Genomic DNA, 26,076 nt, shown 5'->3' on the forward strand with positions numbered 1-26,076 from the left:
AATAACTTCAAAAAATTGTTCATTTATTCACAGCATTCCGTGAAGTTATTTAGTATTATTCCTTTGCTTTTCAAGGGCTATAGGGTTAAGCTATAAATAGGTTGAGTAAGTTTTCTAAGGCTACATAACAGTTGAGAGATAGAGTCAACAGAGAACTCAACTCTCAGACTTTGTCCATTGTATCATGTGCCACTGCTGATATACACATTGCAAAATTGCAAAGTTGGAAGGGACTTTGGAGATGACATAATCTAACTTCATAATGGATGCTTAATCCCTTTTTTAATACTCCTGCCCATTGGCCATTCTACCTCTGCTCAAACATGCCCTGTGGTGATATGCCATTTCATTTCTCTCTACTGCTGAGATTATTGTTTTGAAAATGGGTGGGGACATTTTATTCTTCCCCATCAAACACTACTAAGCACCCTCAGTCTTCTCTCTCTAGTATTAAACTCTTCATTAAAAATACTTTCCTGAGTAACGTGGCATGCAGCAGGCAGTGAAAATGTACTCCTTCCTATTCTTGACTCCATCTTTGTGGTAGTGGCAGCTGTAGCCACAGTTGGATCAGTAGTCAACATGGGGTTCTTTGTCCATGCCAATATACTACATACACATCCTCAAGATGACTGGCCAGGAGATAGTTGGCTATATTGAGGCTTATGGGGCATCATTAGAGGGCATAACCCCAGGAAATCAAGTGGTGGTCCTGGCAGGCAGTCCTTTGGAGGATGAAGCTACTCTTGGACAGTGTGGAGTGGAGGCTTTGACCACACTGGAAGCAGCTGGCCATATTCTTGGAGGTAAACTTCATGGTATCCTGGCCTATGCTGGGAAAGTGAGAAGTCAGACTCCCATAGTGGCCAGAAAGGAGGAAAAATAGGGATAAGGAGAGGAGGAAGAGAAAGTTATATGCTGTGCAAATGGCAGATGTAGTACTGTCACTTCATTAATTTTATACACATCTTTAGCAAGAAGAAAGGCACTAATGGTAACTCTTAAGTCCTTTTTAAAAAATATATTTTATTATTTATGCTATTACAATAATTTCATTTTCCCCCTCCACTCCTCTCTACCCTGCACACCCTCTCCCACCCACATTCCCCACCTTTAGTTCATGTCCATGTGTCATACTTATAAGTTCCTTAGCTTCTACATTTCCCATACTATTCTTGTCCTCCCACTATTTTCTATCTACCATCTATGCTACTTATTCTCTGTACCTTTTCCCACTCTCTCCTCCTCCTACTCCCCTGTTGATAACCCTCCATGTGATCTCCATTTCTGTGGTTCTGTTCCTGTTCTAGTTTGTTTTATTTTTGTTTTTGTTTTAGGTGTGGTTGTTAATAATTGTGAGTTTGCTGTCATTTTACTATACATGTTTTTGATCTTCTTTTTCTTAGATAAGTCCCTTTTAACATTTTATATAATAAGAGCTTGGTCATGACAAACTCCTTTAACTTGACGTTATCTGAGAAACACTTTATCTGCCCTTCCATTCTAAATGATACCTTTGCTGGATAGAGCAATCTTGGATGTAGGTCCTTGCCTTTCATGACTTCAAATACTTCTTTCCAGCCCCCTTTTGCCTCTAAGGTCTCTTTTGAGAAATCAGCTGACAGTCTGATGGGAACTCCTTTGTAGGTAACTGTCTCCTTATCTCTTGCTGCTTCTAGGATTCTCTCTTTCATTTTAATCTTGGCTAATGTAATTATGATGTGCCTTGGTGTGTTCCTTCTTGGGTCCAACTTCTTTGGCACTCTCTGAGCTTCCTGGACTTCCTGGAAGTCTATTTCCTTTACCAGATTGGGGAAGTTCTCCTTTACTATTTGTTCAAATAAATTTTCAATTTCTTGCTCTTCCTCTTTTACTTCTGACACCCCTATGATTCAGATGTTGGAATGTTTAAAGATGTCCCGGAGGTTCCTAAGCCTCTCCTCATTTTTTTGAATTCATGTTTCTTCATTCTTTTCTGTTTGGTTGTTTCTTTCTTCCTTTTGGTCCACTCCATTGATTTGAGTTCCAGTTTCCTTCCCATCACTATTGGTTCCCTGTACATTTTCCTTTATTTCACTTAGCATAGCCTTCATTTTTTGCAACTAATTTGTGACCAAATTCAGCCAATTCTATGAGCATCCTGATCACTAGTGCTTTGAACTGTGCATCTATCTCTTGAACTGGTTGGCTATCTCTTCATTGATTAGTTGTATTATTTCTGGAGCTTTGATCTGTTCTTTCATTTGGGCCATTTTTTTGTCTTTATGCACTGGTTGCGTAGAAAGAGGCAGAGCCTTAGGTGTTCACACGTCCTGTGTTGTGACGCTGTAGGTGGGGCAGGGGTCTGAAAGGGAACAATGGCACTTGCTCCACTCTCTCCCAGATTTCAATCCCTGCTGCCACTTCCCCCAAGCAAATTGGGCCCTCTGGTGCTGAATCTCATGTGGGTGGGCTTGTGTATGTTCTAGGACCCTGTGGGTTTCTCCTCTGAACTCTCCTGTGAGGCTGGAAGTCTCTCCCAGCACCTCAGCCCCCACAGGTGTTTTCAATTGGTGTTTTAAGGCTTTATTTCCCTGAGATGAAGCCCTGGGTTGTGTGGTTTGCCTTGCTCTCCAGTTTTTCCTGGTTTATCTGTGCCTGAATGTGGGACCACCTGGTCGGCCAGCCGCCTTGTGCTCCGTGCCCCTTCATGATCTCCCACCTCACGGGATGCCCCTGCCGTCACCCCATGCACCCGGGGTATACCAGCTGCCACTTTTTTTTTTCTGCAACCCATCTCAGCCTGGCCATCCGACTCTGCCTCTCCTATTGGGTTGGATGGATGTGTCTACTTTAACTCATTGCCTATCAGACTTCCATACAGTTCAATTTTATGTTAGTACTGGTTGTCTTTTTGTTTCTAAATTTTTGTTGTCCTTATTTTGGTTGTGCAAGGAGGCACAGTGTGTCTACCTACACCTCCATCTTGGCTGGAAGTCCCTCTTAAGTCCTTTTTAATAGTAGTTTTCTCTAATAAGGACATTCAGTAAAAAAAATGAAGAAGAAAGAAGAGAGAGAGAAGGAAAGAAGAAAGAAAGAAAAGAAAGAAAGGAGGGAAGGAAGGAAGGGGAGGAAGAGGAGGAGGAAAAGGAGGAGAAAGAATGCTTTCCTGTCTTGTAGCTTATTCCCTCTTGATACAAGGTAGCTGCTCAATGACTTGATCAACTTCTATTTCAGTCTGGTTCCAAAGAAGTTCAGGATAAAGAGTGCTAGATTGGTGTTCTTATTAGGTCACACTGCTCTCTCTGGATATTGGGTTTTGTTCTTCAATCCTGAAGGCCAAGCAGGATAGAAATGATACTACCAGTTGAATCATTTAGTTGAAATTATGAATTCAGGCTTCCTTCTAGGTACTTTAAATGAAAAAGTAGTGAGAATGACCAAATAATGATTGCTATTTAAATAGAACCTTACTAATTTAAGTTATTTCTCCAAATAATATATATGACATTTATCCCAAGTAAGTTCCAGGATACAGATAATAATTTCCATTCTGATCAGACAAGCTATTATCCCCCAAAATGTTAACACTGACAGCAGAATATGAAAATTCATTTGTCTTGTTTCCTGGTCTACAAATGAGAACCAGCTAATTTAGAAATTATGGCAATCTCTGTTTAAAATGGTAGAGACATTAAGGCTGGAAGAAAGAAATCAGGGTCTCAACAAGGAAGGCAGAAAATAATGATGCCAAGGCCAAGCTAGGGCTCACTACTCTGTTCATCTTTAGTAGTCCAAGGGAAGGTTACTTGGTTAGTAAAAGTTGTCAGTTATGACCACATCTGTATAATGGATGAATGCTTCTGATCCAGTGGCAGGGGCTATTGGTTAAATGAGTTTGGATTTTGGATACAAATATATTTTTAGTGGACATATTTTAATGCTCTCCTGACTCAGCTGCACTAAACTGAAGTTAAAGGTATTGTCTCTTAGAGACTCATGTGACTTTCCTACTTTGGTTCTCTAGATTCCTGTTGTCTAACAAGAGAGGCTTGCTTCATGGGGTTGATATAAGTCTTTGGATGTATAGTAGAGAACAGAAACCTTGCCTTGGCTTTTGTTTAGAGCAAACTGCAGCTTCTTGAAATAACAAACATGTGCTTGAAAGAAGGGTTGTTTATCTTTATAATATATTTTCTCTCCACCAAGAGCTAAAGTAGATGAAATTGTTTAGCTTATAAGATGAAAGTTTTAGGTTATAAGCAAAAAACAAACCAACAAACAAAAAAAACAGTTCTTAGTGCTAGACTCCAGACCAAATTACTATTGATGTCATAGAACTCACTCTGAGTGGCTTTAAAGACAGAAAACAATTTTAATGTAGTAAAAGTAACACTCAGTTGAAAGTCAGAAGTTATGTATTTTGGTTCTGCTATAAAAGTCAATCTGTTGAGCCTGGATAAATCACTTCTTGAGTCTCACTGCCCCCATCAATAAAATGGGGAGGAGGTGGATTAGACCATCTTTCCAGGTCTAACATTATATTAATTTCACTCTTTCAAAAAAAACATATATGTATGACAACATGGATAAACCTTGAGGGCATTATGCTAATGAAGTAACTCAGAGAAAGACAAATACCATATGATATCATTTATATGTGGAATCAAAAATAAAAGTGAACTCATAGATATGGAAAACAGATTGGGAATCAGTCATTGCAAAAAGTGGAGATTGGGGTATACATATAAAGAGGAAATAGATGGAAGTAGTCAAAAGATGCAAACTTCCAAGTATAAAATGAGTAAGTCCCAAGGCTATAATATATACCATGGTGACTATAGTTAATAATACTGTACTTTATATTTGAAAGTTCCTAAGAGAGTAGATGTTAAATGTTTTTATCACAAGAAAACAATGTATATGTATGGTGATGAATGTTAACTAAACATATTGTGGTGATCATTTTGCAACATACACAAAGATTAAATCATTATGTTGTATTAATTGAAAAAATATAAAATATAATGTTATGTGTCAATTATATCTCAATTAAAAATATTGATGGGGTAACTGTCATGTTCCAAAAGCTATTCTAGGCAATAAAAAACTATTCAAAGGAAAACTGGAAGGAGACAGGTGTTATCACTTGAGAGCATACACTGGATGAGGAAGGGTCTTTGGAGGGCAAAATGAGGCTAACAGCAGGGATTAAGGGAATAGACTCTACTGCCATGTCTGCTTAGGTTTGAATCCTAGGTTGTCCACTTACTAGCTTGGGAAGTTATTTAACCTCTTTTTCCCCTTATTTAACCTCCTTATATCCCCATTTGTAAGAATGGATAATGCTATTATTCTGGATCACATAAAGGTTGTATCAAATAACTTAATGTATTTTATGTACTTAGAATGATGTTTGGCACATAGTAAGTGTTAAATTAGTGTTTGCTATTTTTTATTATTAGATATAGTAAATTTTAAATGTTTGGGGTACATCTAGATGCTTATATCTAGTTGAAATTTGTAAAATAAAATTTGAAGTTCAGGATAGATATTAGGCTACAAAGGGAGAAGTGACAGAACCCTGGGTAGCACTAATATCAAAGGATTTGAAAAAGACACTATAAGTTAGTGGTCAGAGAGATAGGAGGAACCAGATAGGCATGATATGGAAGCTAAGAGAGTTGTCAACCAATGAAATTAAAATGTGACACAGACATTAAAATGTGTGTATGGGGAAGGACTGGGAAAAAGGAGGGATAGACTGTCATTTGGGGAAGTATATAGTTGAAAAGGGAAAGTCAAATATCATTATATCCACTTCCTCACAAATATTTGCTGTCCAACCAGGCCCCTAGGTGATCAGTGGCTCCAACCTCTTTCTTTCATCCCACTCTAGGCCTCTCAGCTCCAAATGACAGTCATAGGATCAGTAACAACCAGCTGGAATGGTGGTGACTATTCACCAACATCCCAACTAAGGAGTAGCTCAACTAATGGCTATAGACTCATTGTCCTTTATTCCAACTAAGATCAGAGAAAAAGAGAAATGGCAGATGAGCACAGGAACCCAGCAACCACTGTTTGTATTCTGACTGAGTGAGGTATCTGCAGCCTTCCTATATGAGGATAACTTGAGGCCCAAGCATTGTTTCTATCATCAACCCATCACTCCAGGATCCACTGCAAACAGGCCACTATCACTCCCACTACCAACGTCATTATCCATTTATTTGCTTCTGACCCCTTCTTTTTTCTTTTCCATATAAAGCTCTATTTTTATCTGAAATGTCCCCTTTTTTTAGATTTTATTTAATTATTTATATAGAGAGGGAGTGGGATGTAGAAAGAGAAGGGTGGAAACATTGATGTGTGAGAGATATATCCATTGGCTAGCTTTTGCACACCCTCAACTGAGGACCTGGTGCACAAACCAGACATGTGCCCTGACTGGGAATCAAACCAGCGACATTTTTGTTTGCAGGTCAGCACTCAATCCCATGAACCACATCAGCCAGGGCTGAAATGTCCCTCCCTTGAAACCTCTCTGTCTACTTGTATCCAGAATGACCTCCTATATTGTCTACATTACACATATTGGATGACATAGTATGCATTTTCTTGTACTCTTCTATTTCTGTCCCATGTTTGTAGTTGGCATATGGAAAAGAATCAGTACAAGGTAGTGTTTGATGTACTGGCATAGGACTGCTGGAAGGGGAGATGGAAGAAGAGCTCTAAGTGTTGCAGATATATCACACTTAATCTGAGTTTGTGACAAGAGCCATAAGATGGAAAAAATCAAAAGGAGCCTGGGGTGAAAAGGAGACAGAAAGAAAATAGTTGCCCTTTATACAACTGTACCTGCTAGGTGAAAGAGGACAGAGGAGAAAAGGTTTCCCCTTAATTGGACATGCATATGTGGGTTGTGGGGGCAACTTGGCCAGCAAGTTCCCCTGTCCTCCACGGATGAAAGTAACACTACCAAGACATGATCTGCTTGGGGAGGAGAGGTGGACAACCTCTCAGAGGAGAAAAGCCAGGAACCCTTTCCTCAACGGCTTTTATTAGGTAGTAATACACAGGAATACAGACGGTAAGGATCAAACAGTAGATAGCATTTCAAAGAAATCTGAGGGCTTAATCTGAGTCAGTGTCTGTCAGGTAAGGGAGTTGCAGAAACTTTGGGAGACATACTCATTTCCTGCTCAGACCCTTAACATATGAATGAAAGCACTCTCAGCAAAGCAGGCTTCACAGGACTTTGTGAATTCTTTCTTATGCCCGATCACCCTGGATCCTACTCTAGCTGGCAAGGGACTGCACCACCTCCCCCATCATAGGTTTTCAGGCTTAAGTGGACCCAGGAAGTGCTTCTCCCAGGGGACATGGGGACTCAGGGTATATCAGAATAGCTGGGGGGCGAGGGTCCATCACTCGCTCTTTGTTGCAGCCCCCCTAGTCTTTCCATGATGGCCTCCCAAGTGATCATGTCTGGCTTAGGTTGCTCCCCCTCTGAGGGGTCTTACCCGTCATGGACTAACCAACCATTCATTGGGGGCAGAAGGATGAAGCAGAAGCAGCGCTTGCTGTAAGAGACAAGCTTTGTTTCCTTAGTGGCTCACATTCTGGGGGTAGCTCACTTAGTATTAGCCATGGGGGGCAGTTTCAACTCCTGAAACCAGGCAGAGCAGTTTCCAACAGTGGGTTAGGGCTATATACAACTATAACCATGAGGATACAGAAAGAAAGACCTGAGTTGGTGGTAACTGTGAAGGAAGGAGTGGAGGGTCATGGTTAAAAAACCTCATGTGGACTTCCAGCCAAGATGGAGGCATAGGTAAATACATTTTGCCTTTTTACACAACCAAAAGAAAGACAACAAAATTAGAAACAAAAATAACCAGAACTGCCAGAAAAATCAAAATATAGAAGTCTAACAACCAAGGAGTTAAAGAAGAAATATTCATCCAGAATGGTAGAAGAGGTGGAGATGAGTAGCTGTGGTGAAGAGGACTCTTGGCAAGGTGGTGGCTGGCAGATCACACAGTCCCTCATTTGCATGTGGATAAACCCAGAGGAGCAACTGGGTAGCAAGACAGACTGTACAACTAAGGGTTCTAATACAGGAAAATAAAGCCTCAAAACTTCTGGCTATGCCTCTTACTATGTAACAGGCATGTTGAGACAAAAAATAAGGCCCAAATGAAAGAACAGATCAAAGCCCCAAAAATAGAACTAAGAAATAAAGAGATAGCCAACCTATCAGATGTAGAGTTCAAAACACTGGTACTCAGGATGTTCACAAAAATGGTTGCATATGGTCACAAAATAGAGGAAGAAGTGAAGGCTATGCAAAGTGAAATAAAGAAAATATACAGGGAACCAACAGTGATGAGAAGGAACCTGGGACTCAAATCAATGGTTTGGACCAGAAGGAAGAAATAAACATTCAACCAGAACAGAATGAAGAAATGAGAATTTAAAAAATAAAATAAAGAGAGGCTTAGAAACCTCTGGATCAACTTTACACATTTCAACATCTGAATCATAGGGGTTACAGGAATAGAAGAGGAAGAGTAAGAAACTAAAAACTTATTTGAACAGATAATAAATGAAAACTCCAATCTGGGGAAGGAAATAGACTTTCAGGAAGTCCAGGAAGCTCAGAGAGTCACAAAAATGTTGTACCCAAGGAGGAGCACACCAAGGCACATCATAATTAAGTTACCCAATATTAAAGATAAGGAGAGAATCTTAAAAGCAGCCAGAGAAAAGGAAACAGTTACCTACAAAGGAGTGCCCACATGACTATCAGCTGATTTTTCAAGAGAGACCTTAGAGGCAAGAAGGGGCTGGAAAAAAGTATTTGACGTCGTGAAAGGCAAGGACCTACATCCAAGATTACTCTATCCAGCAAAGCTATCATTTGGAATGGAAGGGCAGATAAAGTGCTTTCCAGATAAGTTCAAATTAAAGGAGTTCATTATCACCAAGCCCTTATTATATGAAATGTTAAAGGGACTTGCCTAAGAAAAAGATGAAAACTGTGAACAGTAAAATGCCAACAAACCCACAGCTATCAACAACTGAACCTAAGAAACAAAAACAAAAATTAAGCAAACAACTAGAACAGGATCAGAATCACAGAAATGGAGATCACATGGAGGGTTATCAGTATGGGGGGTATTGGAAAAGAGGTACATGGTGTAAGAAGCATAAATTGTAGGTACAAAATAGACAGGAGAAGGTTAAGAATAGAATAGGAAATGAAGAAGCCAAAGAATTTATATGTACTACCCATGGACATCAACTATGGTGGGGGAATGCTGGTGGGAGGGGGAGGTTCAGGGAGGAAGGGAATAAAGGGGAGAAAAAAAAAGGGACAACTGTAATAGCATAATCAATAAAATATATTTTTAAATTCCTCATGTGTTTCTATTTAGTGACTAGCTTTTCAGATTACTTTATGGTTTCTTCCTTGTGAAGTTTTATGTAGCCAGCTCCCTTGGTCTACTTAAGTCCAAGTTCAAATATTTATTCCTGAAAGGCAAACATCACTGTGTTCAATATTTTGTGTCCCTTGGGACGGAGAAGTGCATGCCTAGTAAGAGCAGTGGTCTGGTTGGACAGCATGTGCATGTCTGTTCTCCCTGTGAGGGAGGGCACTAACTTTATCTTTCATATTTATTGTGAAGCATATAATTAGCAGTCAAATGCTTATAAAATTGAATAGAAGTGAACAGAATATCATTCTTGGCTTGAATTATCATCAAGGCTTCAACTAATAGGAGTAGGAGTAGTTAGTACTACCTATCATAAATTGAATATTCACGTGTCAGGCACTATTACAAGTAATATACATGTATTCTTTCATTTAATTTCCAGTACAACTATGAAATACACTCCATTGTAATTCCCATTTACAGATGAAGAAACTGAGGTTTGAAGAGATTAGATGACTTTTCCAGGGAAACACATCTTATAGGTGGATGACTCCAAAGCCTCTCTTCTTTCTACCACTTCAAGCTGCTTATAGATAGCAGGGTGACTTTTACAACCTTCTCCTTTAATTTCCACTCTTATATTGAGAGCTATTTATAGGCTAGAGTCTTTAACCCCTCTCTGTGCTTCAATCTCCTTTGCCTGGGCCCTTAGTGTCCCCCTCCATACTGTGCAATCTCTCCCTGAGACCAAGGATCATACAGGAGGAGGAAATAGTGTCTTCCTGCTGATTTTCTGAAATCTCAACACAAACATTTACAGTGTTGCTGAGACTTTGTCTTGCTAGATCATCTGTGAGACCCATTTTAAATTGGAGCCATCTGCCACAGACAAATGAGTAATTATGGCAGAGTCCAGTGGGGTGGAACATGGGGAGAAGGTTGGCTTAGCCTTTTTTCTCCTGCCTGCATTGATGCAAATAGCCAAAAAATAAAATTACTTGGGTAAGCTGTAGATGCAGAGGCCAGCAGATCTACCTCCCCCTTTAAAATTCTTAGACTCCAGTGAACAAGGAGGGGTGACTTTCAGGTCATGAAGCTTACCTGGCAGCAAAAGGGAGACCATTGCCATCAAAGCCAGGCAGAAGGAAGGAATCTGTGAACTCGCCCACTCACTCACCAGCCTCTGCCTCTCACTGTACTGATAATGCCTTATGATGAGTGCCACTTGACACCTGGTCTCTCCAACAACATGATGGGCTAAGTCAAATTGATAAAGTGAAGCTTAAAATTATAGCCATTGACCTCTGTCTAGCATTTAATTTTTATCATAAGACTTTAACATATCTTTATCTTATTTCTCCTGTATAATATCCTCCTAGATCAGGTAGAGGCAGGTAATGTTAGCTTCATTTTCCAGATGATAAAATTGAGCTGTTGGGTGATTCCATACTTGGATATGTGTAAAAGACCTTATGAGTTACTCAAGGTCATCTTGTTATCTATAAGCTGGCTAGTACCTGAAGCTCTGAATTAGAGCCTGACATTCTGTCTTCTATACCAGTAGCTTTCCAGCTATGCTTGCTCTTCAGGGGCCAAGCAGGAATGGGGGTGTGTATCTGTGTGTGAACAAGTGGGGCTTTGCCTCCAACCTGCACTTAAACTAGGGCAGCACTGTTTTGGTCTGTTTGTTTTACATTTTGGAAGGATTAATTTAATTAAAATGTTATAAAACCACTTCTCATAAATAGTAATTCTCATAAAAAGTGTAGTGGGTTGAACTGTCCTCTCAAAAGATATGTTCAAGTCTTAAATCCCAGTACCTCTGAATGTCACCTTTTTTGGAAAAAGGGCCTTTGTAGATATGATGAAGGTAAAAGGAGGTCATCCTGGATTAGGGTGGGCCCTAAATCAAATGACTGGTGTCTTTATAAGAGAAGGAAGAGGGATATTTGGACACAAAGACACTAAGGAGAGCTCTACATGATGACAGAGGCAGAGATTGAACTGATGTGACTATAAGCCAAGACATGGAACAGATTCTCTCTTAGAGTTTCCAGAAAGAACCAGCCTTTATTTTGGATTTCTGGCCTCCCAAACTATGAGAGAATACATCTCTTTTATTTTAAACCACCCAGTTTGTTGTAACTTGTTATGGAAGACATATGAAACAAATACAGAAAGATACATACATCTCTTAGCTAGAAACAGGTTGGAGTAAGCTTATTATGATGCTGCTTCCCTGTCCAAACCCCAAGCTTCTGATTCTGTAGGTATGCAATGGGACTGAGAAATGTGCATCTTGACAAGTTCTCCATGTGCACGGTGATTGATCTCTGAGCTTATTGTGACCATACACAGATACAAGTCTCTGAATTGTTGCTTGATTTGCTATCCTTACTGATGATCTTCTTCTAGTGGTTCTCAGAGTCAGTGGGTTGAAGGAGTAGACTTAATGAACAAGAAACAAGCTGGTATTAAATCTTCTGTAGTCCAAAACATTTGAATTTTGAAAATTATTTAAGAGTGTTTATCCCAAGGAATTCTCCAAGTCACCAAAATCTGCCTCTAAGAAAATAGACCATAGTAGTTTGGGAGTGGATGCTGCCAAGAAGGTCAGATTTCTGGAGCAGCATGAATACCACAGAATAACACACACAAAAACATAGTAACAACACACACATGCACACCGTGTTCTACTGGTTATCTAGTGCAGGGATTTGTATCTTATAGAGCATTACTATTTTACTTTAAGATTTGGTCCCTATTAAAAATGCACATCTCCATGTGAGTGTTGATACTTGAAGTTTGTGTCTTTCATTCAGGTCTGGCCTCCAATCTTTATCTGAGAGCAATTTTTATTGGCAAGAAGAGGCAGAAGAAGATCATTGGTCTGGGGTAAAGATTGAGCTGAGGGGGTCTTGCTGCCAGCCTGAGGTCAAATGCCATAACCAGGAAAGCCAAGGAGGGCACTAGTTTACCCCAAATTGATGGAGGTCAGCTGTGCCTAACCCCTTGGAGAGATGGGGGAGGATCTCCATAAAAAAGGGCAGGTATTCAGATTCTGTTTGTTGGGGGAGTGCCTTCTTGAGAGTAGCTTACCCATCTGGATCCAAGATCCTTCAAGAGACCCATGTTTGCTCACATCCCTGATTGCTCCCAGGTAAATAAATCTTGTTTCTATCCCTAAAGAGGCAGAGCTCCAGCTCTGTGGTAGCCTGTTGTTATAGTTACTGATGTATGACTTGTCATAGTGATTGTCAAAGCAATGGGACAAAGTGATATTTAGCAGAGGTTGGCAGTGGGGGTTGGGAGAGAAAGAGGAATAAGGGAGGAGAAGGCTGCTAAAGAGACTTGGGGATGGGGCTGAAAGCTTTGTGGGTTTGTACATACAGTATGATATCAGAGTATGGACAAATGAGGTCTTATATTGGCAGTGTGTCTGAAAGGATCTTAGTAAAAGACAGCTTGTACCAAACAGCTTTACCCAGGTTCCATATGCCTGATATTCCACCATTAGTGATTTATTCTGTGAGTTAAGTACTGTCTTTCTCCAGGGAAGATCATGCCTTAAATTGTACTTTAGTCTAATTTTACCTAGTACCTTTCTTCCTCAGCATTTGCCAAAACACCAGGGAAAGATGGAGGAAGTGGGGGCCATCAATTAAGGACTTTTCCTATTTTCAAAACTCATGTAGGGTTGGTATTGCTAGCTCCCTCTTCAGAACTGCCCTTGTGCTCTTCCCTCTTTCAAAACAATGATGAAGACAAATGTTATTGAATATAAAAGTCTGGAATGTCTCTTTTAATCAGTTAGCATATGCTTTTCTGGGAGATACACTTAATTCCTTCATGTTAATCAGTAAATATTTATACAGAGGTGGGCAAAAGTAAATTTCCAGTTGTGAGTATCTGAAACACAGAGCTTATTCTTGTATTATTATATATTAATCATTATATTATTTATTATTATTAAACTATTTTTGCCCACCATTGTTTATTACCCATTATATACTATGCACTGGGTTAGGTGCTGATGGGGGAAGCATGGGAACAGTTGGGCATTAGATTATGCCTCACATTAAAAAAGCAATCTAGTTACAGAGACTAGACATTTATACAAGGAAGGCTGATGAATAGTATATTGGTGTCAAGTAAAGGCCTACATGATCTCAGAGGTGGGCAAGATTATAGTGCTGCAGGAGCCTTTGTTCAGATTGGCACATTAAATCAGTCAGGCATTTATCAGGCCTCTAAGGAAATGGGGTGCAGAACAAATCAGTTTTAATGTGGATAGTGATGTGGACTAAGTAGGGAACTTGTTCACATATCTCTGCTCTTGTATTAATTCACATGATGAATCCTTTCCAGAGAGCTCATCTATCCATACTCCATTGATCTACCACATCTCAGAACTCCTATGGTGGGAATTCTAGGACTTAATCAAACTGCCAGAGAAGCAGTACAGCCTAGTGCTTAAGAGAGTGGGTTTAGGAGGTAAACTGCTTGGGTTTCAATCCTGGCCATGACACTTATTGTGATCTTGGACAATTGACTTAATCATCCTGTGACTTGATTTTTCTCACTGGTAGAATGGGGATGATAATAATAGTGTCTACCTAACAGAGCTACTGGCAGGATTAAATGAGGTAAGTTGTGTATGGTGCTTAGCACAGTGCTAGTCACATACTATTCATTTATAAGATAAATGTTTATTGAGTGAAGTAAATGTTGCAGGCACTTTCCCAGTGTTGGGATACAGCAGTAAAGAAGAGAGACCAGGTCCCTTCTCTTTTGGCACTGTGTTAAATCCTAATGGAGAAGAAGGAGATTTAGGCCCTTTACCCAAAGAACTTTTAATCTAGTGTCTTCCTTTCTGCTCTATCAATTACAATTCTTAGTCTTCTAGTTATCACTTAGCTTATTTTAATTTCTTTTTGTTTAGGCAAATATTAAAACTATGAATTCCCTTTAAACTCAGCTTTGGTCATATCCCATAAATTTTTTTGTTATTTTTTGATTTAATTATTGTTCAAGTACGGTTTTCTGTTTTTTACTCCCACCCCAGCCCACAGCTAATATCCCATAAAATTTAATGTTAAATGTTTTTATTATCAATAGTTTTAAGTACTTTGAAATTTTTGTTTTGATTTGTACTATTTCTACTTTTTAATATGTTGCAGTAGTCTATGTTTGATGACGGTATTTTCTTTGTCCCTACTATGCCCAATGCTATGCTTCAAGTAAGAGATATAATCAAGAGATGTGTTTGACTTGAGGGGTTTAGAAGGGACTAAGGGAGAAAGGACTGGAAAAAACTGTTAATGAACAGTGTTGAGTGCTAAGTTTCATGAGTTGGTTTCTCTTGGAAAGAGAAGACATTGTAGTTGCTTAAAGGATAGTCAGGAATTATAGAATTGTTACAATATTTTGAAAAGAATAAGCTAGCATCATTGTTCAGAATGTCTAGAGAGAAAGAGAGGTTAGAGGGAGAAAGTCCAGTTAGAAGATTTTCATGTTATCTAGGTCATTGGTTTCCAAACCTGAGTATGTGTAAGGATTGCCTGGAGGCCTTGTTAAAATACAGCTTGCTGGGTCTCACCCCTAGAATTTTTTATTCAGTTTATAGTGGGGCCTGAGAATTTGAATTTCTATTTCTAGCAAGTTCCCCTAATGATGGTAATGTTGGTGCTTTAGGGACAACGCTTTGAGAACAACTCATTGAGAAGAGAGATGATGAAAACCAGAGGTAGAGTGATGGGAGTTGGGCTAGAAAGGAAAATATGTAAGAGATATTAGGAGGGAAGAAACTACAGGGTTTGGGGGTTGGATATGGAGGCTAGGGAGAGGAAAGACTCAAAGATGACTCCAGAGTATGAAACCTAGGTGCCATGGAGGGTAGGGAATCATCAAGGCAAAACCCCAAGCATCTAGGGGTGGAATACAGTCACATGACAAGTACTAGAAAAGTATGGGAACCCCAGTATCCCCTTGAATTTGCATCATGACACATGTTTAAAGGCCTCCTGTCCTCCAGGACAGAGGCTAGTAAAAAAAGAAAGCTCAGGTCTGTGTTTGGTTTATTTCTTTTCTAGAAAGTAACCTTTGAGTAGAGGAAGAAAATGAAGATAAAAAACAGAGGGGAGGGAGGGTAGAAGGATTTTAAATATTTTGGAAATGGAGAGAACACTTTTGGATTGTTAAGTATTGAATATATATAAGGGCAAATACCAGTAAGGAGAAGGCATATGAGTAAAACTAAGCATGGGTCATACAGGGTAGCTCTAGGATACCACCTGAGATCATTGATGCTATTTCTAAGAGCAGAGGATTGTCATGTTGAGGCTTCTCAATTCTAACCTACTTGACCTTCCATAGGTTCAAGGCTTCTGAACATGGTATCCTGTTGTCCCTGACTATTTCCCAGCCTATAGGGACTTCTCTTACCTGGTTCTCTCCACTGGGCTTCCTGTAGCTGAGCAGAAGCTCCACAGCACCCACCACTTCCTTTCGGATGGCATAGAGCAAGGCATCACCTATATACACGCTGTGGTTCAGAAGTAGTTCCATGATCTCCAAGTTCTCATTCTCAATAGCAATGAGCAGAGCATTCCGACCCAGAGGATCCATGCAGTTGATGTTGACATTGTAGTAGATCTCTGCCTCCTGAAGGGCCTGCTTCACAGTGGCATAGTCCCCTTTATCTACAGCATTGAGAAAGGCCTTCTCCTCTGCAGAGAGCTCTGTCTCAGCCCTCACAATTTGCAGGGGGATACAGTCTCTGTATGGTGAGTAGTTGACCTTTTTGTAGTAGAGTTGTGCCATGGTTCGCAGCAATTTAGAAACCTGAGTGAGGAGAGAAAGGGAGACCAGAGAAATTCTTAGATACCTGAAGGTCTCAAATGGCCAGCTGTGGAGGTAGCCTTGCTAATGGTTTGGGAAATCCCAAACCATTTTAATGTCAGAATCTTTTTCTTGCAAAGGAGTATATCAGAGAGAGCCCAGGCTTTGGGGAATGAAAACACATGGTTGAAATCCTGGCTTTAACACCTCTGTGATCTTGGATAAATTACTCAAGTCAAGCCCTCTGTGTTTCAGTTTGTTCTTATTATTAAAGTTGTCGATATTAATAATTTGTTAACAGTTATCATCAGTAACTGCTCACTGTGTACTAAGCTCTGTGCTAAAGAATAATTTTTACCTCAGAAAGCCTATTGTGAGAGTTAAGTAAAACAATATGTTTATCAAAGTAACTGGCTAAGTATAAACCTCCTGAGACATGGCACAAGCTGGTTCTTTTCTTCCTTTTTGCTGCCTGAAAATACTCATAATACCTGTGATTGGTGATACAAAGTTGGAGTTTGTCTTTGGCCAATTCCTCTGGGATCTGAGCCTGTGGGCTTGTCCTTGTGGTAATTTTAAGGATTACATTTACAGTTGCCCAGATGTAGATCCTGGATTGCAACCCTGTCTTAGTGTTAACTGAAACCCTGATTCTTGCTAATTCTTACTGTATAAGGGGTATTGGCTCCAACAGACCAAAGGCAGCTGCAAAAGATAAGCACACACCCCCTCTGTCCACTCATAATTTTTCCTCCACCATTCCAAACCAAGGAGCTTATAGATCTCAGAATGTAATTTAGTTCTGAGAAGTGAATAGTCTGTTTTACATGCATCACATCTAGAGTCAGATTTTCATAGAATTTAATCTAAAGTAAATCCTATTATGGAGTTCCTGCAATGCGTTTAACTTTCTCTGGAATAAAAATATAATGGTCTTTGCCTGCATATTCATAGAATTAATCACAGTATAGGGCTCCTGTCTTCTAGTTCACAGATCAAATTCATGCACATTCCTCATTGGCTCCTTGTATTAGCCCTCTAAGGTAGAAATGGCTATCCTACCCAGGGGAGAAGATGAGGCTCAGACACATTAGGTGATTGACTCTCCTTTACTTCTTAACCCTGGGACTTCCAGGGTCCTCTGGAGGCTGAGTTTGGATAGACTTATTTACATGTACTTCATTACCAGACTCCTTTGCCAACAAAAAGAAATGGAAATGTGATAAAGGGACTGTTAGCTCATCATCTTGATGTAAGAGAGATGAAGACATGAAGGTCCCAGAAGCATTTGCATCACTCTTCCAGGTAATTACATTCTTGTTTTGGCAGAGGGATAACCATATATTATACTATGTGGAATTCATGATTCATGTGCTTGTGATCTTCTAGGAAGTTAATATTTGAAGATGAGTTTACCTCTTGCCCTGAACAGGCCTAAATGACAAATTTCTCCCTGCATTGAAATCTCAGGATAGCAGGGTGCTATTGGGATGTCTCAAGAAGTACTGATACTTCCTGTGCTACTTTCAAGTAACTCAACAGTAACTAAAATAGAATGGTGCTTAGAGTAAGCATTTGTTAATAAACAGTGAATGATTTTAACAATATCAATGTAGACTGCCTCCCCATCTCCATTACAAATAAAAATGGAGGAAGAATAAGAGATAGAGTGATCTCCTAGAGAGAGACTTGGCAACTCAATTTAGTTTATGTTTATTTAGTTAATCAATGTGAACATGGTAGCAACCTTCTGTGTACCTAGCAATATGATAGTCACTTTTGGAGGATATAGAAGAATAGATCCCTGCCTTCATCATTTAACTGGACCACCATTTCGCAACCTTAGAATTGACCATGCTGACCCCATTCTCTCCCCTCCATATTGGTGTTTATCACACCACCCCCAAGTTATCCAGTGAAACACAAACCTGATCCCGTTGCACTCCTCCTTGGTTAACTTCTGTTCTTGTGATAAAATCAACACTCCCTGCTGACGTCACCTAGGTACTGGCTTGTGTTTACCTCTCAAATTTTATGTAAAGCCATTCTTTCATGCTCGTACATTATTTTTATTTAGTCATTTACTCTTAAATTATAGTTGACATACAATATTATGTTAGTTTATGTTTACATAACTTACAAAGTGATCACCCCAATAAATCTAGTGCCCATCTGACACCATACATAGTTATCAAAATACTATCAACTATATTTCTTATGCTGCACTTTACCTTCCATAGCTATTTCCCAGCCATGTGGAGCTTCTTTCAATTTTTTCAACACATCAAGTTTTTCCCACCTCAAGGCCTTTGATCACTACCTGGAACAATATTCTCCAGCTCTTTTCATCTTTCCAAACTCAAAAACATGTATCTCTTCAGAGCAACCCTCATAAACTATCTTCTACAAAGTATTCTTTCACATTCTTCTCTTTTTTAAAATTTATTTAATTATTGGTCAAATACAGTTTCTGTCTTTTACTCCCATCCCAGCCCACCCGGCCCCAGTGCTTCCCACCTCCCTCCCATTTCCACCCCCCTTGATTGTTGTCCATGTGTCCTTTATACATGTTCCTATAAACCCTTCCCCTTTTCCCCTGAAATTCCCTCCCCTCTTCCCTCTGGTCACTGTCAGCGTGTTCTCTATTTCAGTGTCTTTGGTTATATTTTGCTTGTTTGTTTTGTTGTTCAAGTTCCCGTTAAAGGTGAGATCATATGGTATTTGTCTTTTACCACCTGGCTTATTTCACTCAGTATAATGCTTTCCAGTTCCATCCATGCTGTTGCAAAGGGTGGGGTCTCCTTCTTTCTTTCTGCTGCATAGAATTCCATTGTGTAAATGTACCATAGGTTTTGGATCCATTAGTTTACTAATGGGCACCTAGGTTGCTTCCAACACTTGGCTATTGTAAATTGTGCTGCTATGAACACTGGGATGCATAGGTTCTTTTGGATTGGTGTTTCAGGGTTCTTAGGATATAATCTTAGCAGTCGATTTGCTGGGTCAAAAGGCAGATCCATTTAGTTTTCTGAGAAAATTCCATACTATTACACATAGTGGTTGTACCGGTCTGCAATCCCACCAACAATGTATTAGGGTCCCTGTTTCTCCACAACCTCTCCAACACTTGTTGTTTGTTGCTTTGTTTATGATGGCCATTCTGAACAGTGTAAAGTGGTATCTCATTGTGGTTTTAATTTGCATCTCTCTGATAGATAGTAATATTGAGCATCTTTTCATATGTCTCTGGATTCTCCGTATGTCCTCCTTGGAGAAGTGTGTGTTCAAGCCCTTTTCTCATTTTTTAATTGGGTTAGTTGTCTTCTTAGAGTGGAGTCATGTAAGTTCTTTGTATATTTTGGAGATTAAACCCTTGTCTGAGGTATCATTGGCAAATATGTTTTCCCATATGATTGGTTCTCTTTTTTATTTTAATATTATTTTCTTTAGCTGTGCAGAAACTTTTAATTTTGATGAGATCCCATTTGTTTATTCTTTCCTTTATGTCCCTTGCTCTAGGGGACATGTCAGTGAAAATATTGCTGTGTGAAATATCTGAGATTTTCCTGCCAATGTTCTCTTCTAGGACTTTAATGGTGTCACAGATTATATTTAAGTCTTTTATCCACCTTAAACTTATTTTGGTGTATGGTGTAAGTCAGTGCTCGAGTTTCATTTATTTGCACATAGCTGTCCGGTTCTCCCAACACCATTTGTCGAAGAAGCTATTTTTACTCCATTTTATGTTGCTTCCCCCTTTGTCGAATATTAATTGACTGTAGAGAGTTGGGTTGATTTCTGAGCTTTCTGTTCTGTTCCATGGGTCTATGTGCTTGTTTTTATGCCACTACCAGGCTGTTTTGATTACAGTGGCTTTGTAATACAGTTTGGTATCAGGTATTGTGATTCCTCCTACTTTGTTCTTTCTCAAAAGTGCAGCTGCTATTCGGGCTCATTTATGATTCCATATAAATTTTTGAAGTGTTTGTTCTATGTCTGTGAAATATGTCATTGGTACTTTAATAGGTATTGCATTGAATGTGTAAATTGCTTTGGGTAGTATGGACATTTTGATGATGTTATTTCTTCCAATCCATGATCACGGCATATGTTTCCATTTGTTTGTGTCCTCCTTGATTTCTTTCTTCAGTGTTGTGCAGTTTTCTGTATACAGGTCTTTTACCTCCTTGGTTAGATTTATTCCCAGATATTTTACTTTATTTTTGCAATATCGAATGAGATTTTTTCTTGATTTCTGCTTCTGCTGTTTCATGGTTAGTATACAAAAATGCCTTTGATTTTTGGATATTGACTTTGTATCCCGCTGTTTTGCGAAATTTATTTATTAGGTTGAGCAATTTTGGGGTAGAGTATATATCATTTCCCATGTACACTATCATGTCGACTGCAAACAATGACAGTTTTCTTTCCTCCTTTCCAATTTGAATGACTTTAATTCCCTTTTCTTGTCTGATTGCTGTGGCTAAAACTTCCAGTACTGTATTGAATAGAAGTGGTGAAAGTGGACAACCTTGTCTTGTTCCTGATCTTAGTGGAAAAGATTTTAGTTTTTGCCCATTGAGTATGATGTTGGCTGTAGGTCTCTCATATATATGGCCTTTATTATATTGAAGAATGCTTCCTCCCTCTATTCCCACTTTGCTGAGTGTTTTTATCATAAATGGGTGCTGTACCTTATCAAAAGCTTTTTCCTTATCTATTGATATGGTCATGTGATTTTTGTCTTTGCTTTTGTTTATGTGATGTATTACATTTCCTGATTTGCGAATATTGAACCATCCTTGCATCCCTGGAATGAATCCCACTTGTTCATGGTGTATGACCTTTTTAATGTATTATTGGATGCGGTTTGCCAATATTTTGTTGAGGATTTTAGCATCTATTTTCATCAGCAATATTGGCCTGAAGTTTTCTTTTTTTCTTGTATCTTTTTCTGGTTTTGGAATTAGGATGATGGCTTCATAAAAATTTTTGGAGTCTTCCATTATTTTGGATTTTGTGGAATAGTCTGTGAAGAATAGGGGTTAGCTCTTCCTTAAATGCTTTATAGAATTCTCCTGTGAAACCACCTGGTCCAGGGCTTCTGTGCTTCGGGAGATTTTTCATTACTGCTTCAATTTCGTCTGCTATTATTGGTTTCTATAGTCTTTCTGCTTCTTCTTCATTAAGTTTTGGAATGTTATAGTTTTCTAGAAATGTATCCATTTCACCTAGGTTTTCAAATTTCTTGGCATACAGTTCTTCATAGTAAGTATTTACAGTTCCTTGTATTTCTGTGGTGTCAGTTGTAATCTCTCCTCTTTCATTTCTGATTGTATTTATCTGGGTTCTCTCTCTTCTTTTCTTGATGAGCCTACTTAAAGGCTTGTCAATTTTGTTTATCTTTTCAAAAAACCAGCTCCTGGATTCATTGATCCTTAAAATTGTGCTTTTAGTCTTATGTCATTTAATTCTGCTCTGATCTTGGTTATTTCCTTCCTTCTACTTTCTCTGGGCTATCTTTGTTGTTGTTGTTTGTTCTTGTAGGCATAGGGTTAGGTCGTTTGTTTGAAATCTTTCTATCTTCTTTAGGTAAGCCCGTATTGCTATGAACTTCCCTCTCAGGACTGCCTTTGCTGTGTCCTATAAGTTTTGGGTTGTTGTGAGTTCATTTTCATTTGTTTCCAGAAACTTTTTGATTTCTTCTCTAATTTCATTCTTGACCTATTCATTGTTTAATAGCAGGCTATTGAATCTCCATGATTTTGGGTGTTTTGAGTTTTTTCCTTTGGGGTTTGTTTCCAGTTTCAATCTCTTGTGGTCTGAGAAAATGCTTGGTATGATCTCAATTTTTTTTTGAACTTGGTGAGGCTTGTTTTGTGTCCTATCATGTGGTCTGTTTTTTAAAATGTTCCATGTGCATTTGCAAAGAATGTGTATTTAGCTTCTTTGGGATAAAGGGTTCTATATTGGTACTTTACCAGTTAAGTCAATTTTATCTAGGGCATTGTTCAATGCTACAATATCTTTGTTGATATTTTGTTTGGAAGATCGGTCCATTTTTGACAGTGGGGTGTTAAAATCCCCTAGTATAATTGTGTTGCTGTCAATATCTTTCTTGAAGTCCTCTAAGATTTTCTTTATATATTTGGGTGCTCCTATGTTGGGTGCATATATATTTATGATGTTAATGTCTTTTTGGTGGATTCTTCCCTTGAGTATTAGGAAGTGACCTTCTGGGTCTCTCTATATGGCCCTTTTTTGAAGTCTATTTTTTCTGATATGAGTATTGCTACTCTCGCTTTTTTTTCCCTGTTGGTTTGCTTAGAAAAATTTTTCCAGCCTTTCACTTTTGGTCTGTGGTGGTGTTTTGTCCTGAGGTGGGTCTCTTGTAGGCAGCATATGTGTGGGTCATGTTTTTTTATCCATTCAGCTATTCTATGTCTTTTGGTTGGAGCATTTACTTCATTTAGGTTTAAGGTAATTACTGATAGATACTTATTTATTGCCATTTTTGTACCTGTGTTTCTCTTTCTCTCTTGCTTTTCCTTCCTTTCTGTAAAGCAGACATTTTAGCATCTCTTGAAGAGCTGGTTTGGTGGAGGCATATTCTTTTAGAGTTTTTTTTTTGTCTTGGAAGCTCTTTATTTGGTCTTCTATCTTGATTGAGAGCCTTGCTGGGTAAGTGTCCTTGGTTGCAGGCCTCTGGATCTCATTACTTGGAATATTCCTTGCCATTCTCTTCTTGCTTGGAGCTTTTTCATTGAGAAGTCAGCAGTTAATCTTATTAGGGCTGCATTGTATGTTACTTTCTTTTTCTTTCTTGGTGCCTTTAAGATTCTCTCTTTGTCTTGGAATTTTGCCATTTTGATGATGATGTGTCTTGAAGCGGGCCTCCTTGGGTTTCTCTTGATTGGGATTCTCTGTGAATCCTGGATTTGTGTGACTTTTTCTTTTATCAAATTAGGGAAGTTTTCCCTCATTACTTTTTCTAATAGGTTTTCTATCCCTTTTTCTTTTTCTCCTTCTGGTGTCTCTATTATTCAGATATTATTATGTTTCATATTGTTTTGCATTTCTCTTAATCTCTCTTGATTCTTTCTGAGTCTGTTTTCCCTTTCTTGTTCTTTCTGGGTGGGGTGTTTTTTTTTTACTTTGTCCTCCAACTCACTGATCCCATCTTCTGCTTTGTTGATCTTGCTTTTGATTCCTTCTACTATGTTCTTCAGTTCACATATTGTATTCTTCATCTCCTCTTGGTCCTTGCTGATAGTTTCTATTTCCTTTTTCATGTTGACATAGTTTGGGGTGAGTTCATTGTAGCTCCCCTGTAGTTTATGATAGCTCTTTGTGAGCTCTTTGAACTTCCTGATAACCAGTGCTTTGAATTCAATATCTGATAGTTGACTTGCCTCTCTTTTATCTAACATTCTTTCTGAGGCTTCCTCCTCTTCTTTTACTCAGAGATTGTCTCTTTGTCTTCCCATTGTTTGTGAGACTCTTCTTGTTATCTTCAGCTTCTTAAATTGATTTGTTCTGGCTTCTTGGATTTATGATGTCAACTTCTGTGGTATAATGCCTGTGAGCTTTGGTGGTGTAGTCTCCTTGATATCCCCAGCTCACTTATCTTGGGCTGTTGCTTAAGTCAGCTCTGTGTTTGTCTTTGGGCTTTGGTTGTTTTGAGGTCTTCCTTTGTTGGGTCATTCCCACCAGCTGGTGAACTGATGGTCCCTCTTTCTACCACCCATTTTAATTTGCTGTGCTGGTTAGGGCCAGTTGTGTTGAAGCTAGTTTTTCTGTGTGTACAAGCTTTTGAGGGTTCTCTTTTGCTCTTGTTCAGTTGTTTGTACTGGGCAGGTTTCTCCACTATTTAGTTGTATTTCCAGATAGGTTTTGGATTGATGTTTGTGTGGTTTCTACTCCCTCCTTCACCTTCTTCTGTTGTTTTCTGTTGGTGGTTCCTTTGTTGTTGGGGTTCCTCTTCCAGTGGGTATCTTGGAGTTCTCTGCTTCTACCCACTTCTTTTCTTTTTGTGATCAGTTGAGGGGGAGGAAAAATGGTTTATGACAGCAGGAGAGTATATTATGATAATTACAGTCACAGCCGGTAGAGAAGACATAGAAGATCTTTAGGCTATATATAGTGTTAACCATTATCTTCAACCCCACTAGCCACTTTTAAGAAAGGGTGGACAGAAGATAAAACTCTTGTTGGGGAGGGTGGCTTGTGAGTGGGATCTAGAAAGCAGTGAGGTTGTGGGAGGTCAGATTCTGAGGTAAGGTGAGAGTAAAGGATAGTAAATAGGTTTAGTGTGTGAGCAAATGGAGTTAACCACTACAGTAATAGAGTTCAGGATACTGTGACATGGGCTAAGATCCAGGAGGTGTGTTGTGTGGTATTTACAGTTGTATAGAACAGCTATTATTTACAATAATATTAGAGCAACAATCCTATGACAGACTCTATGTGATATGAATAACATGAATGGGGATACAGACCTTTGAGTAGTATACTAAAGGAACACAAGTGACGTGAAGTATAGACAATTAGCAATATAGTGTGGAAGAGAGAACAGGGGAAACCTGTCAAATGATACAATATAACTAGCCAAGGCAAAGAAGCCTATACAGAAAGGGGAGGAATACGAAGATACTATTAAAATATAAAAGTTGTGAGAATGAAAAAAATAATAATGCACAGTATGCATCAACTTGTGGCTTCTCTGCTATAGCAAAGTGAAATTTGTCTCTCTCTCTCTACTGTTGGGGCGCCCCCCTCTTTGGGTCCAACTTCGGTCTTTTCCCAGTTCAAAGTTGTTTGTGTCACTTGTGGGTAAAAGAAAAAAAGGCAGGAGAAGGGAGGAAGAAGCAATAAGTTTGGAAAGAAAGGAAAAAGGAATAAAACAAGAAAGAAGAAAAGAGAGGAAAGGTATTCAAAGATAAAACAATAATAAAATTTAAAAGATAAAAGATTACTTAAAAAAACAAACAAACATCTCTTGTTTGTTTCAAACTGGCCAAACTGTTTTTTCTGGCTGCAGCAGGCTGAGGGGGGATTGTTGTGGTCTTTCTGGTAGTGCTCTCCCATGAGCTAACTTGGAGCCTCTCCCCAGTGTCCCACAACGAAGGGGATCTAGGTCCTCTTCAGAGCACTTTCCCCAGGGGTCATAGCTGTGGGCTGGGGTGCGGGTGCGTGCACGCACCAGCCAGGCTGCTTGGGTCCCGTGGGTTCCGGCACAGACCCGTAGCAATTCTGTGGGTGGACTCTAGGTCTTCTGCCCAACCTCAGGATTGCTGCCAGGCTGGGTGGGGAGCAGGCCAAGCGGCTGCTGCAAGAGAATCCTTCAGTTTACTTTCCAAAAAATTTCTCCTTCAGAAAGCCTGATACTCAGCACAGCTCAGTTCCCCAGCCAGACTGGTGACTATCGGAGTCAGAGCCAGACACTGTGCCTCTCAATTCTCCCAAGCTGGTGATCACAGACTCCGTGGCTGATCACGGTCCTTTGTCCTTATCACCCTCTCTGCAATCTCAAGAAAGAGGTCTCTCCCTGTGGTGTTGCCCAACCTTGCTTGGCCGGGGAGGGAGGGAGCTGATGACCTGGCTCTGTCCCAAAGACCCTGCAGCAGGTCTGGGGCTCCCAAAGAGTCTGTGGTAGACCTACTGGGCGCCAGGTGCCCCAGCCGTAGCCCAGGACTGCCATAGCTCCTGTCTCCACTCTGGTCCCTGAGACCCTACTGTCCTACAGCCATCTCTTTACCTTCTGTTTTTTTAGTGTCCACTGCAATTTCTGGTCTCTTATTTTCATATATGC

General features: G+C 39.5%; 1 protein-coding gene across 1 annotated transcript in view; it reads right to left on the reverse strand.

Moving 5' to 3' along the window:
• The window catches only part of TRPC5 (transient receptor potential cation channel subfamily C member 5), a 158,236-nt gene extending 141,989 nt beyond the window's left edge, over nt 1-16,247 (reverse strand). The window contains exon 1 of the mRNA XM_053657523.1: nt 15,870-16,247. Within this exon, the coding sequence (XP_053513498.1) occupies nt 15,870-16,247 (378 nt within the window). The remainder of the gene's footprint in view (nt 1-15,869) is intronic.
• Between the last annotated feature and the right edge of the window lie 9,829 nt (nt 16,248-26,076).

The sequence above is a fragment of the Artibeus jamaicensis genome, unplaced genomic scaffold, assembly GCF_021234435.1.
Source record: "Artibeus jamaicensis isolate MK-2021 breed Jamaican fruit bat unplaced genomic scaffold, CSHL_Jam_final scaffold_461, whole genome shotgun sequence".
Taxonomy (NCBI): Eukaryota; Metazoa; Chordata; class Mammalia; order Chiroptera; family Phyllostomidae; genus Artibeus; species Artibeus jamaicensis.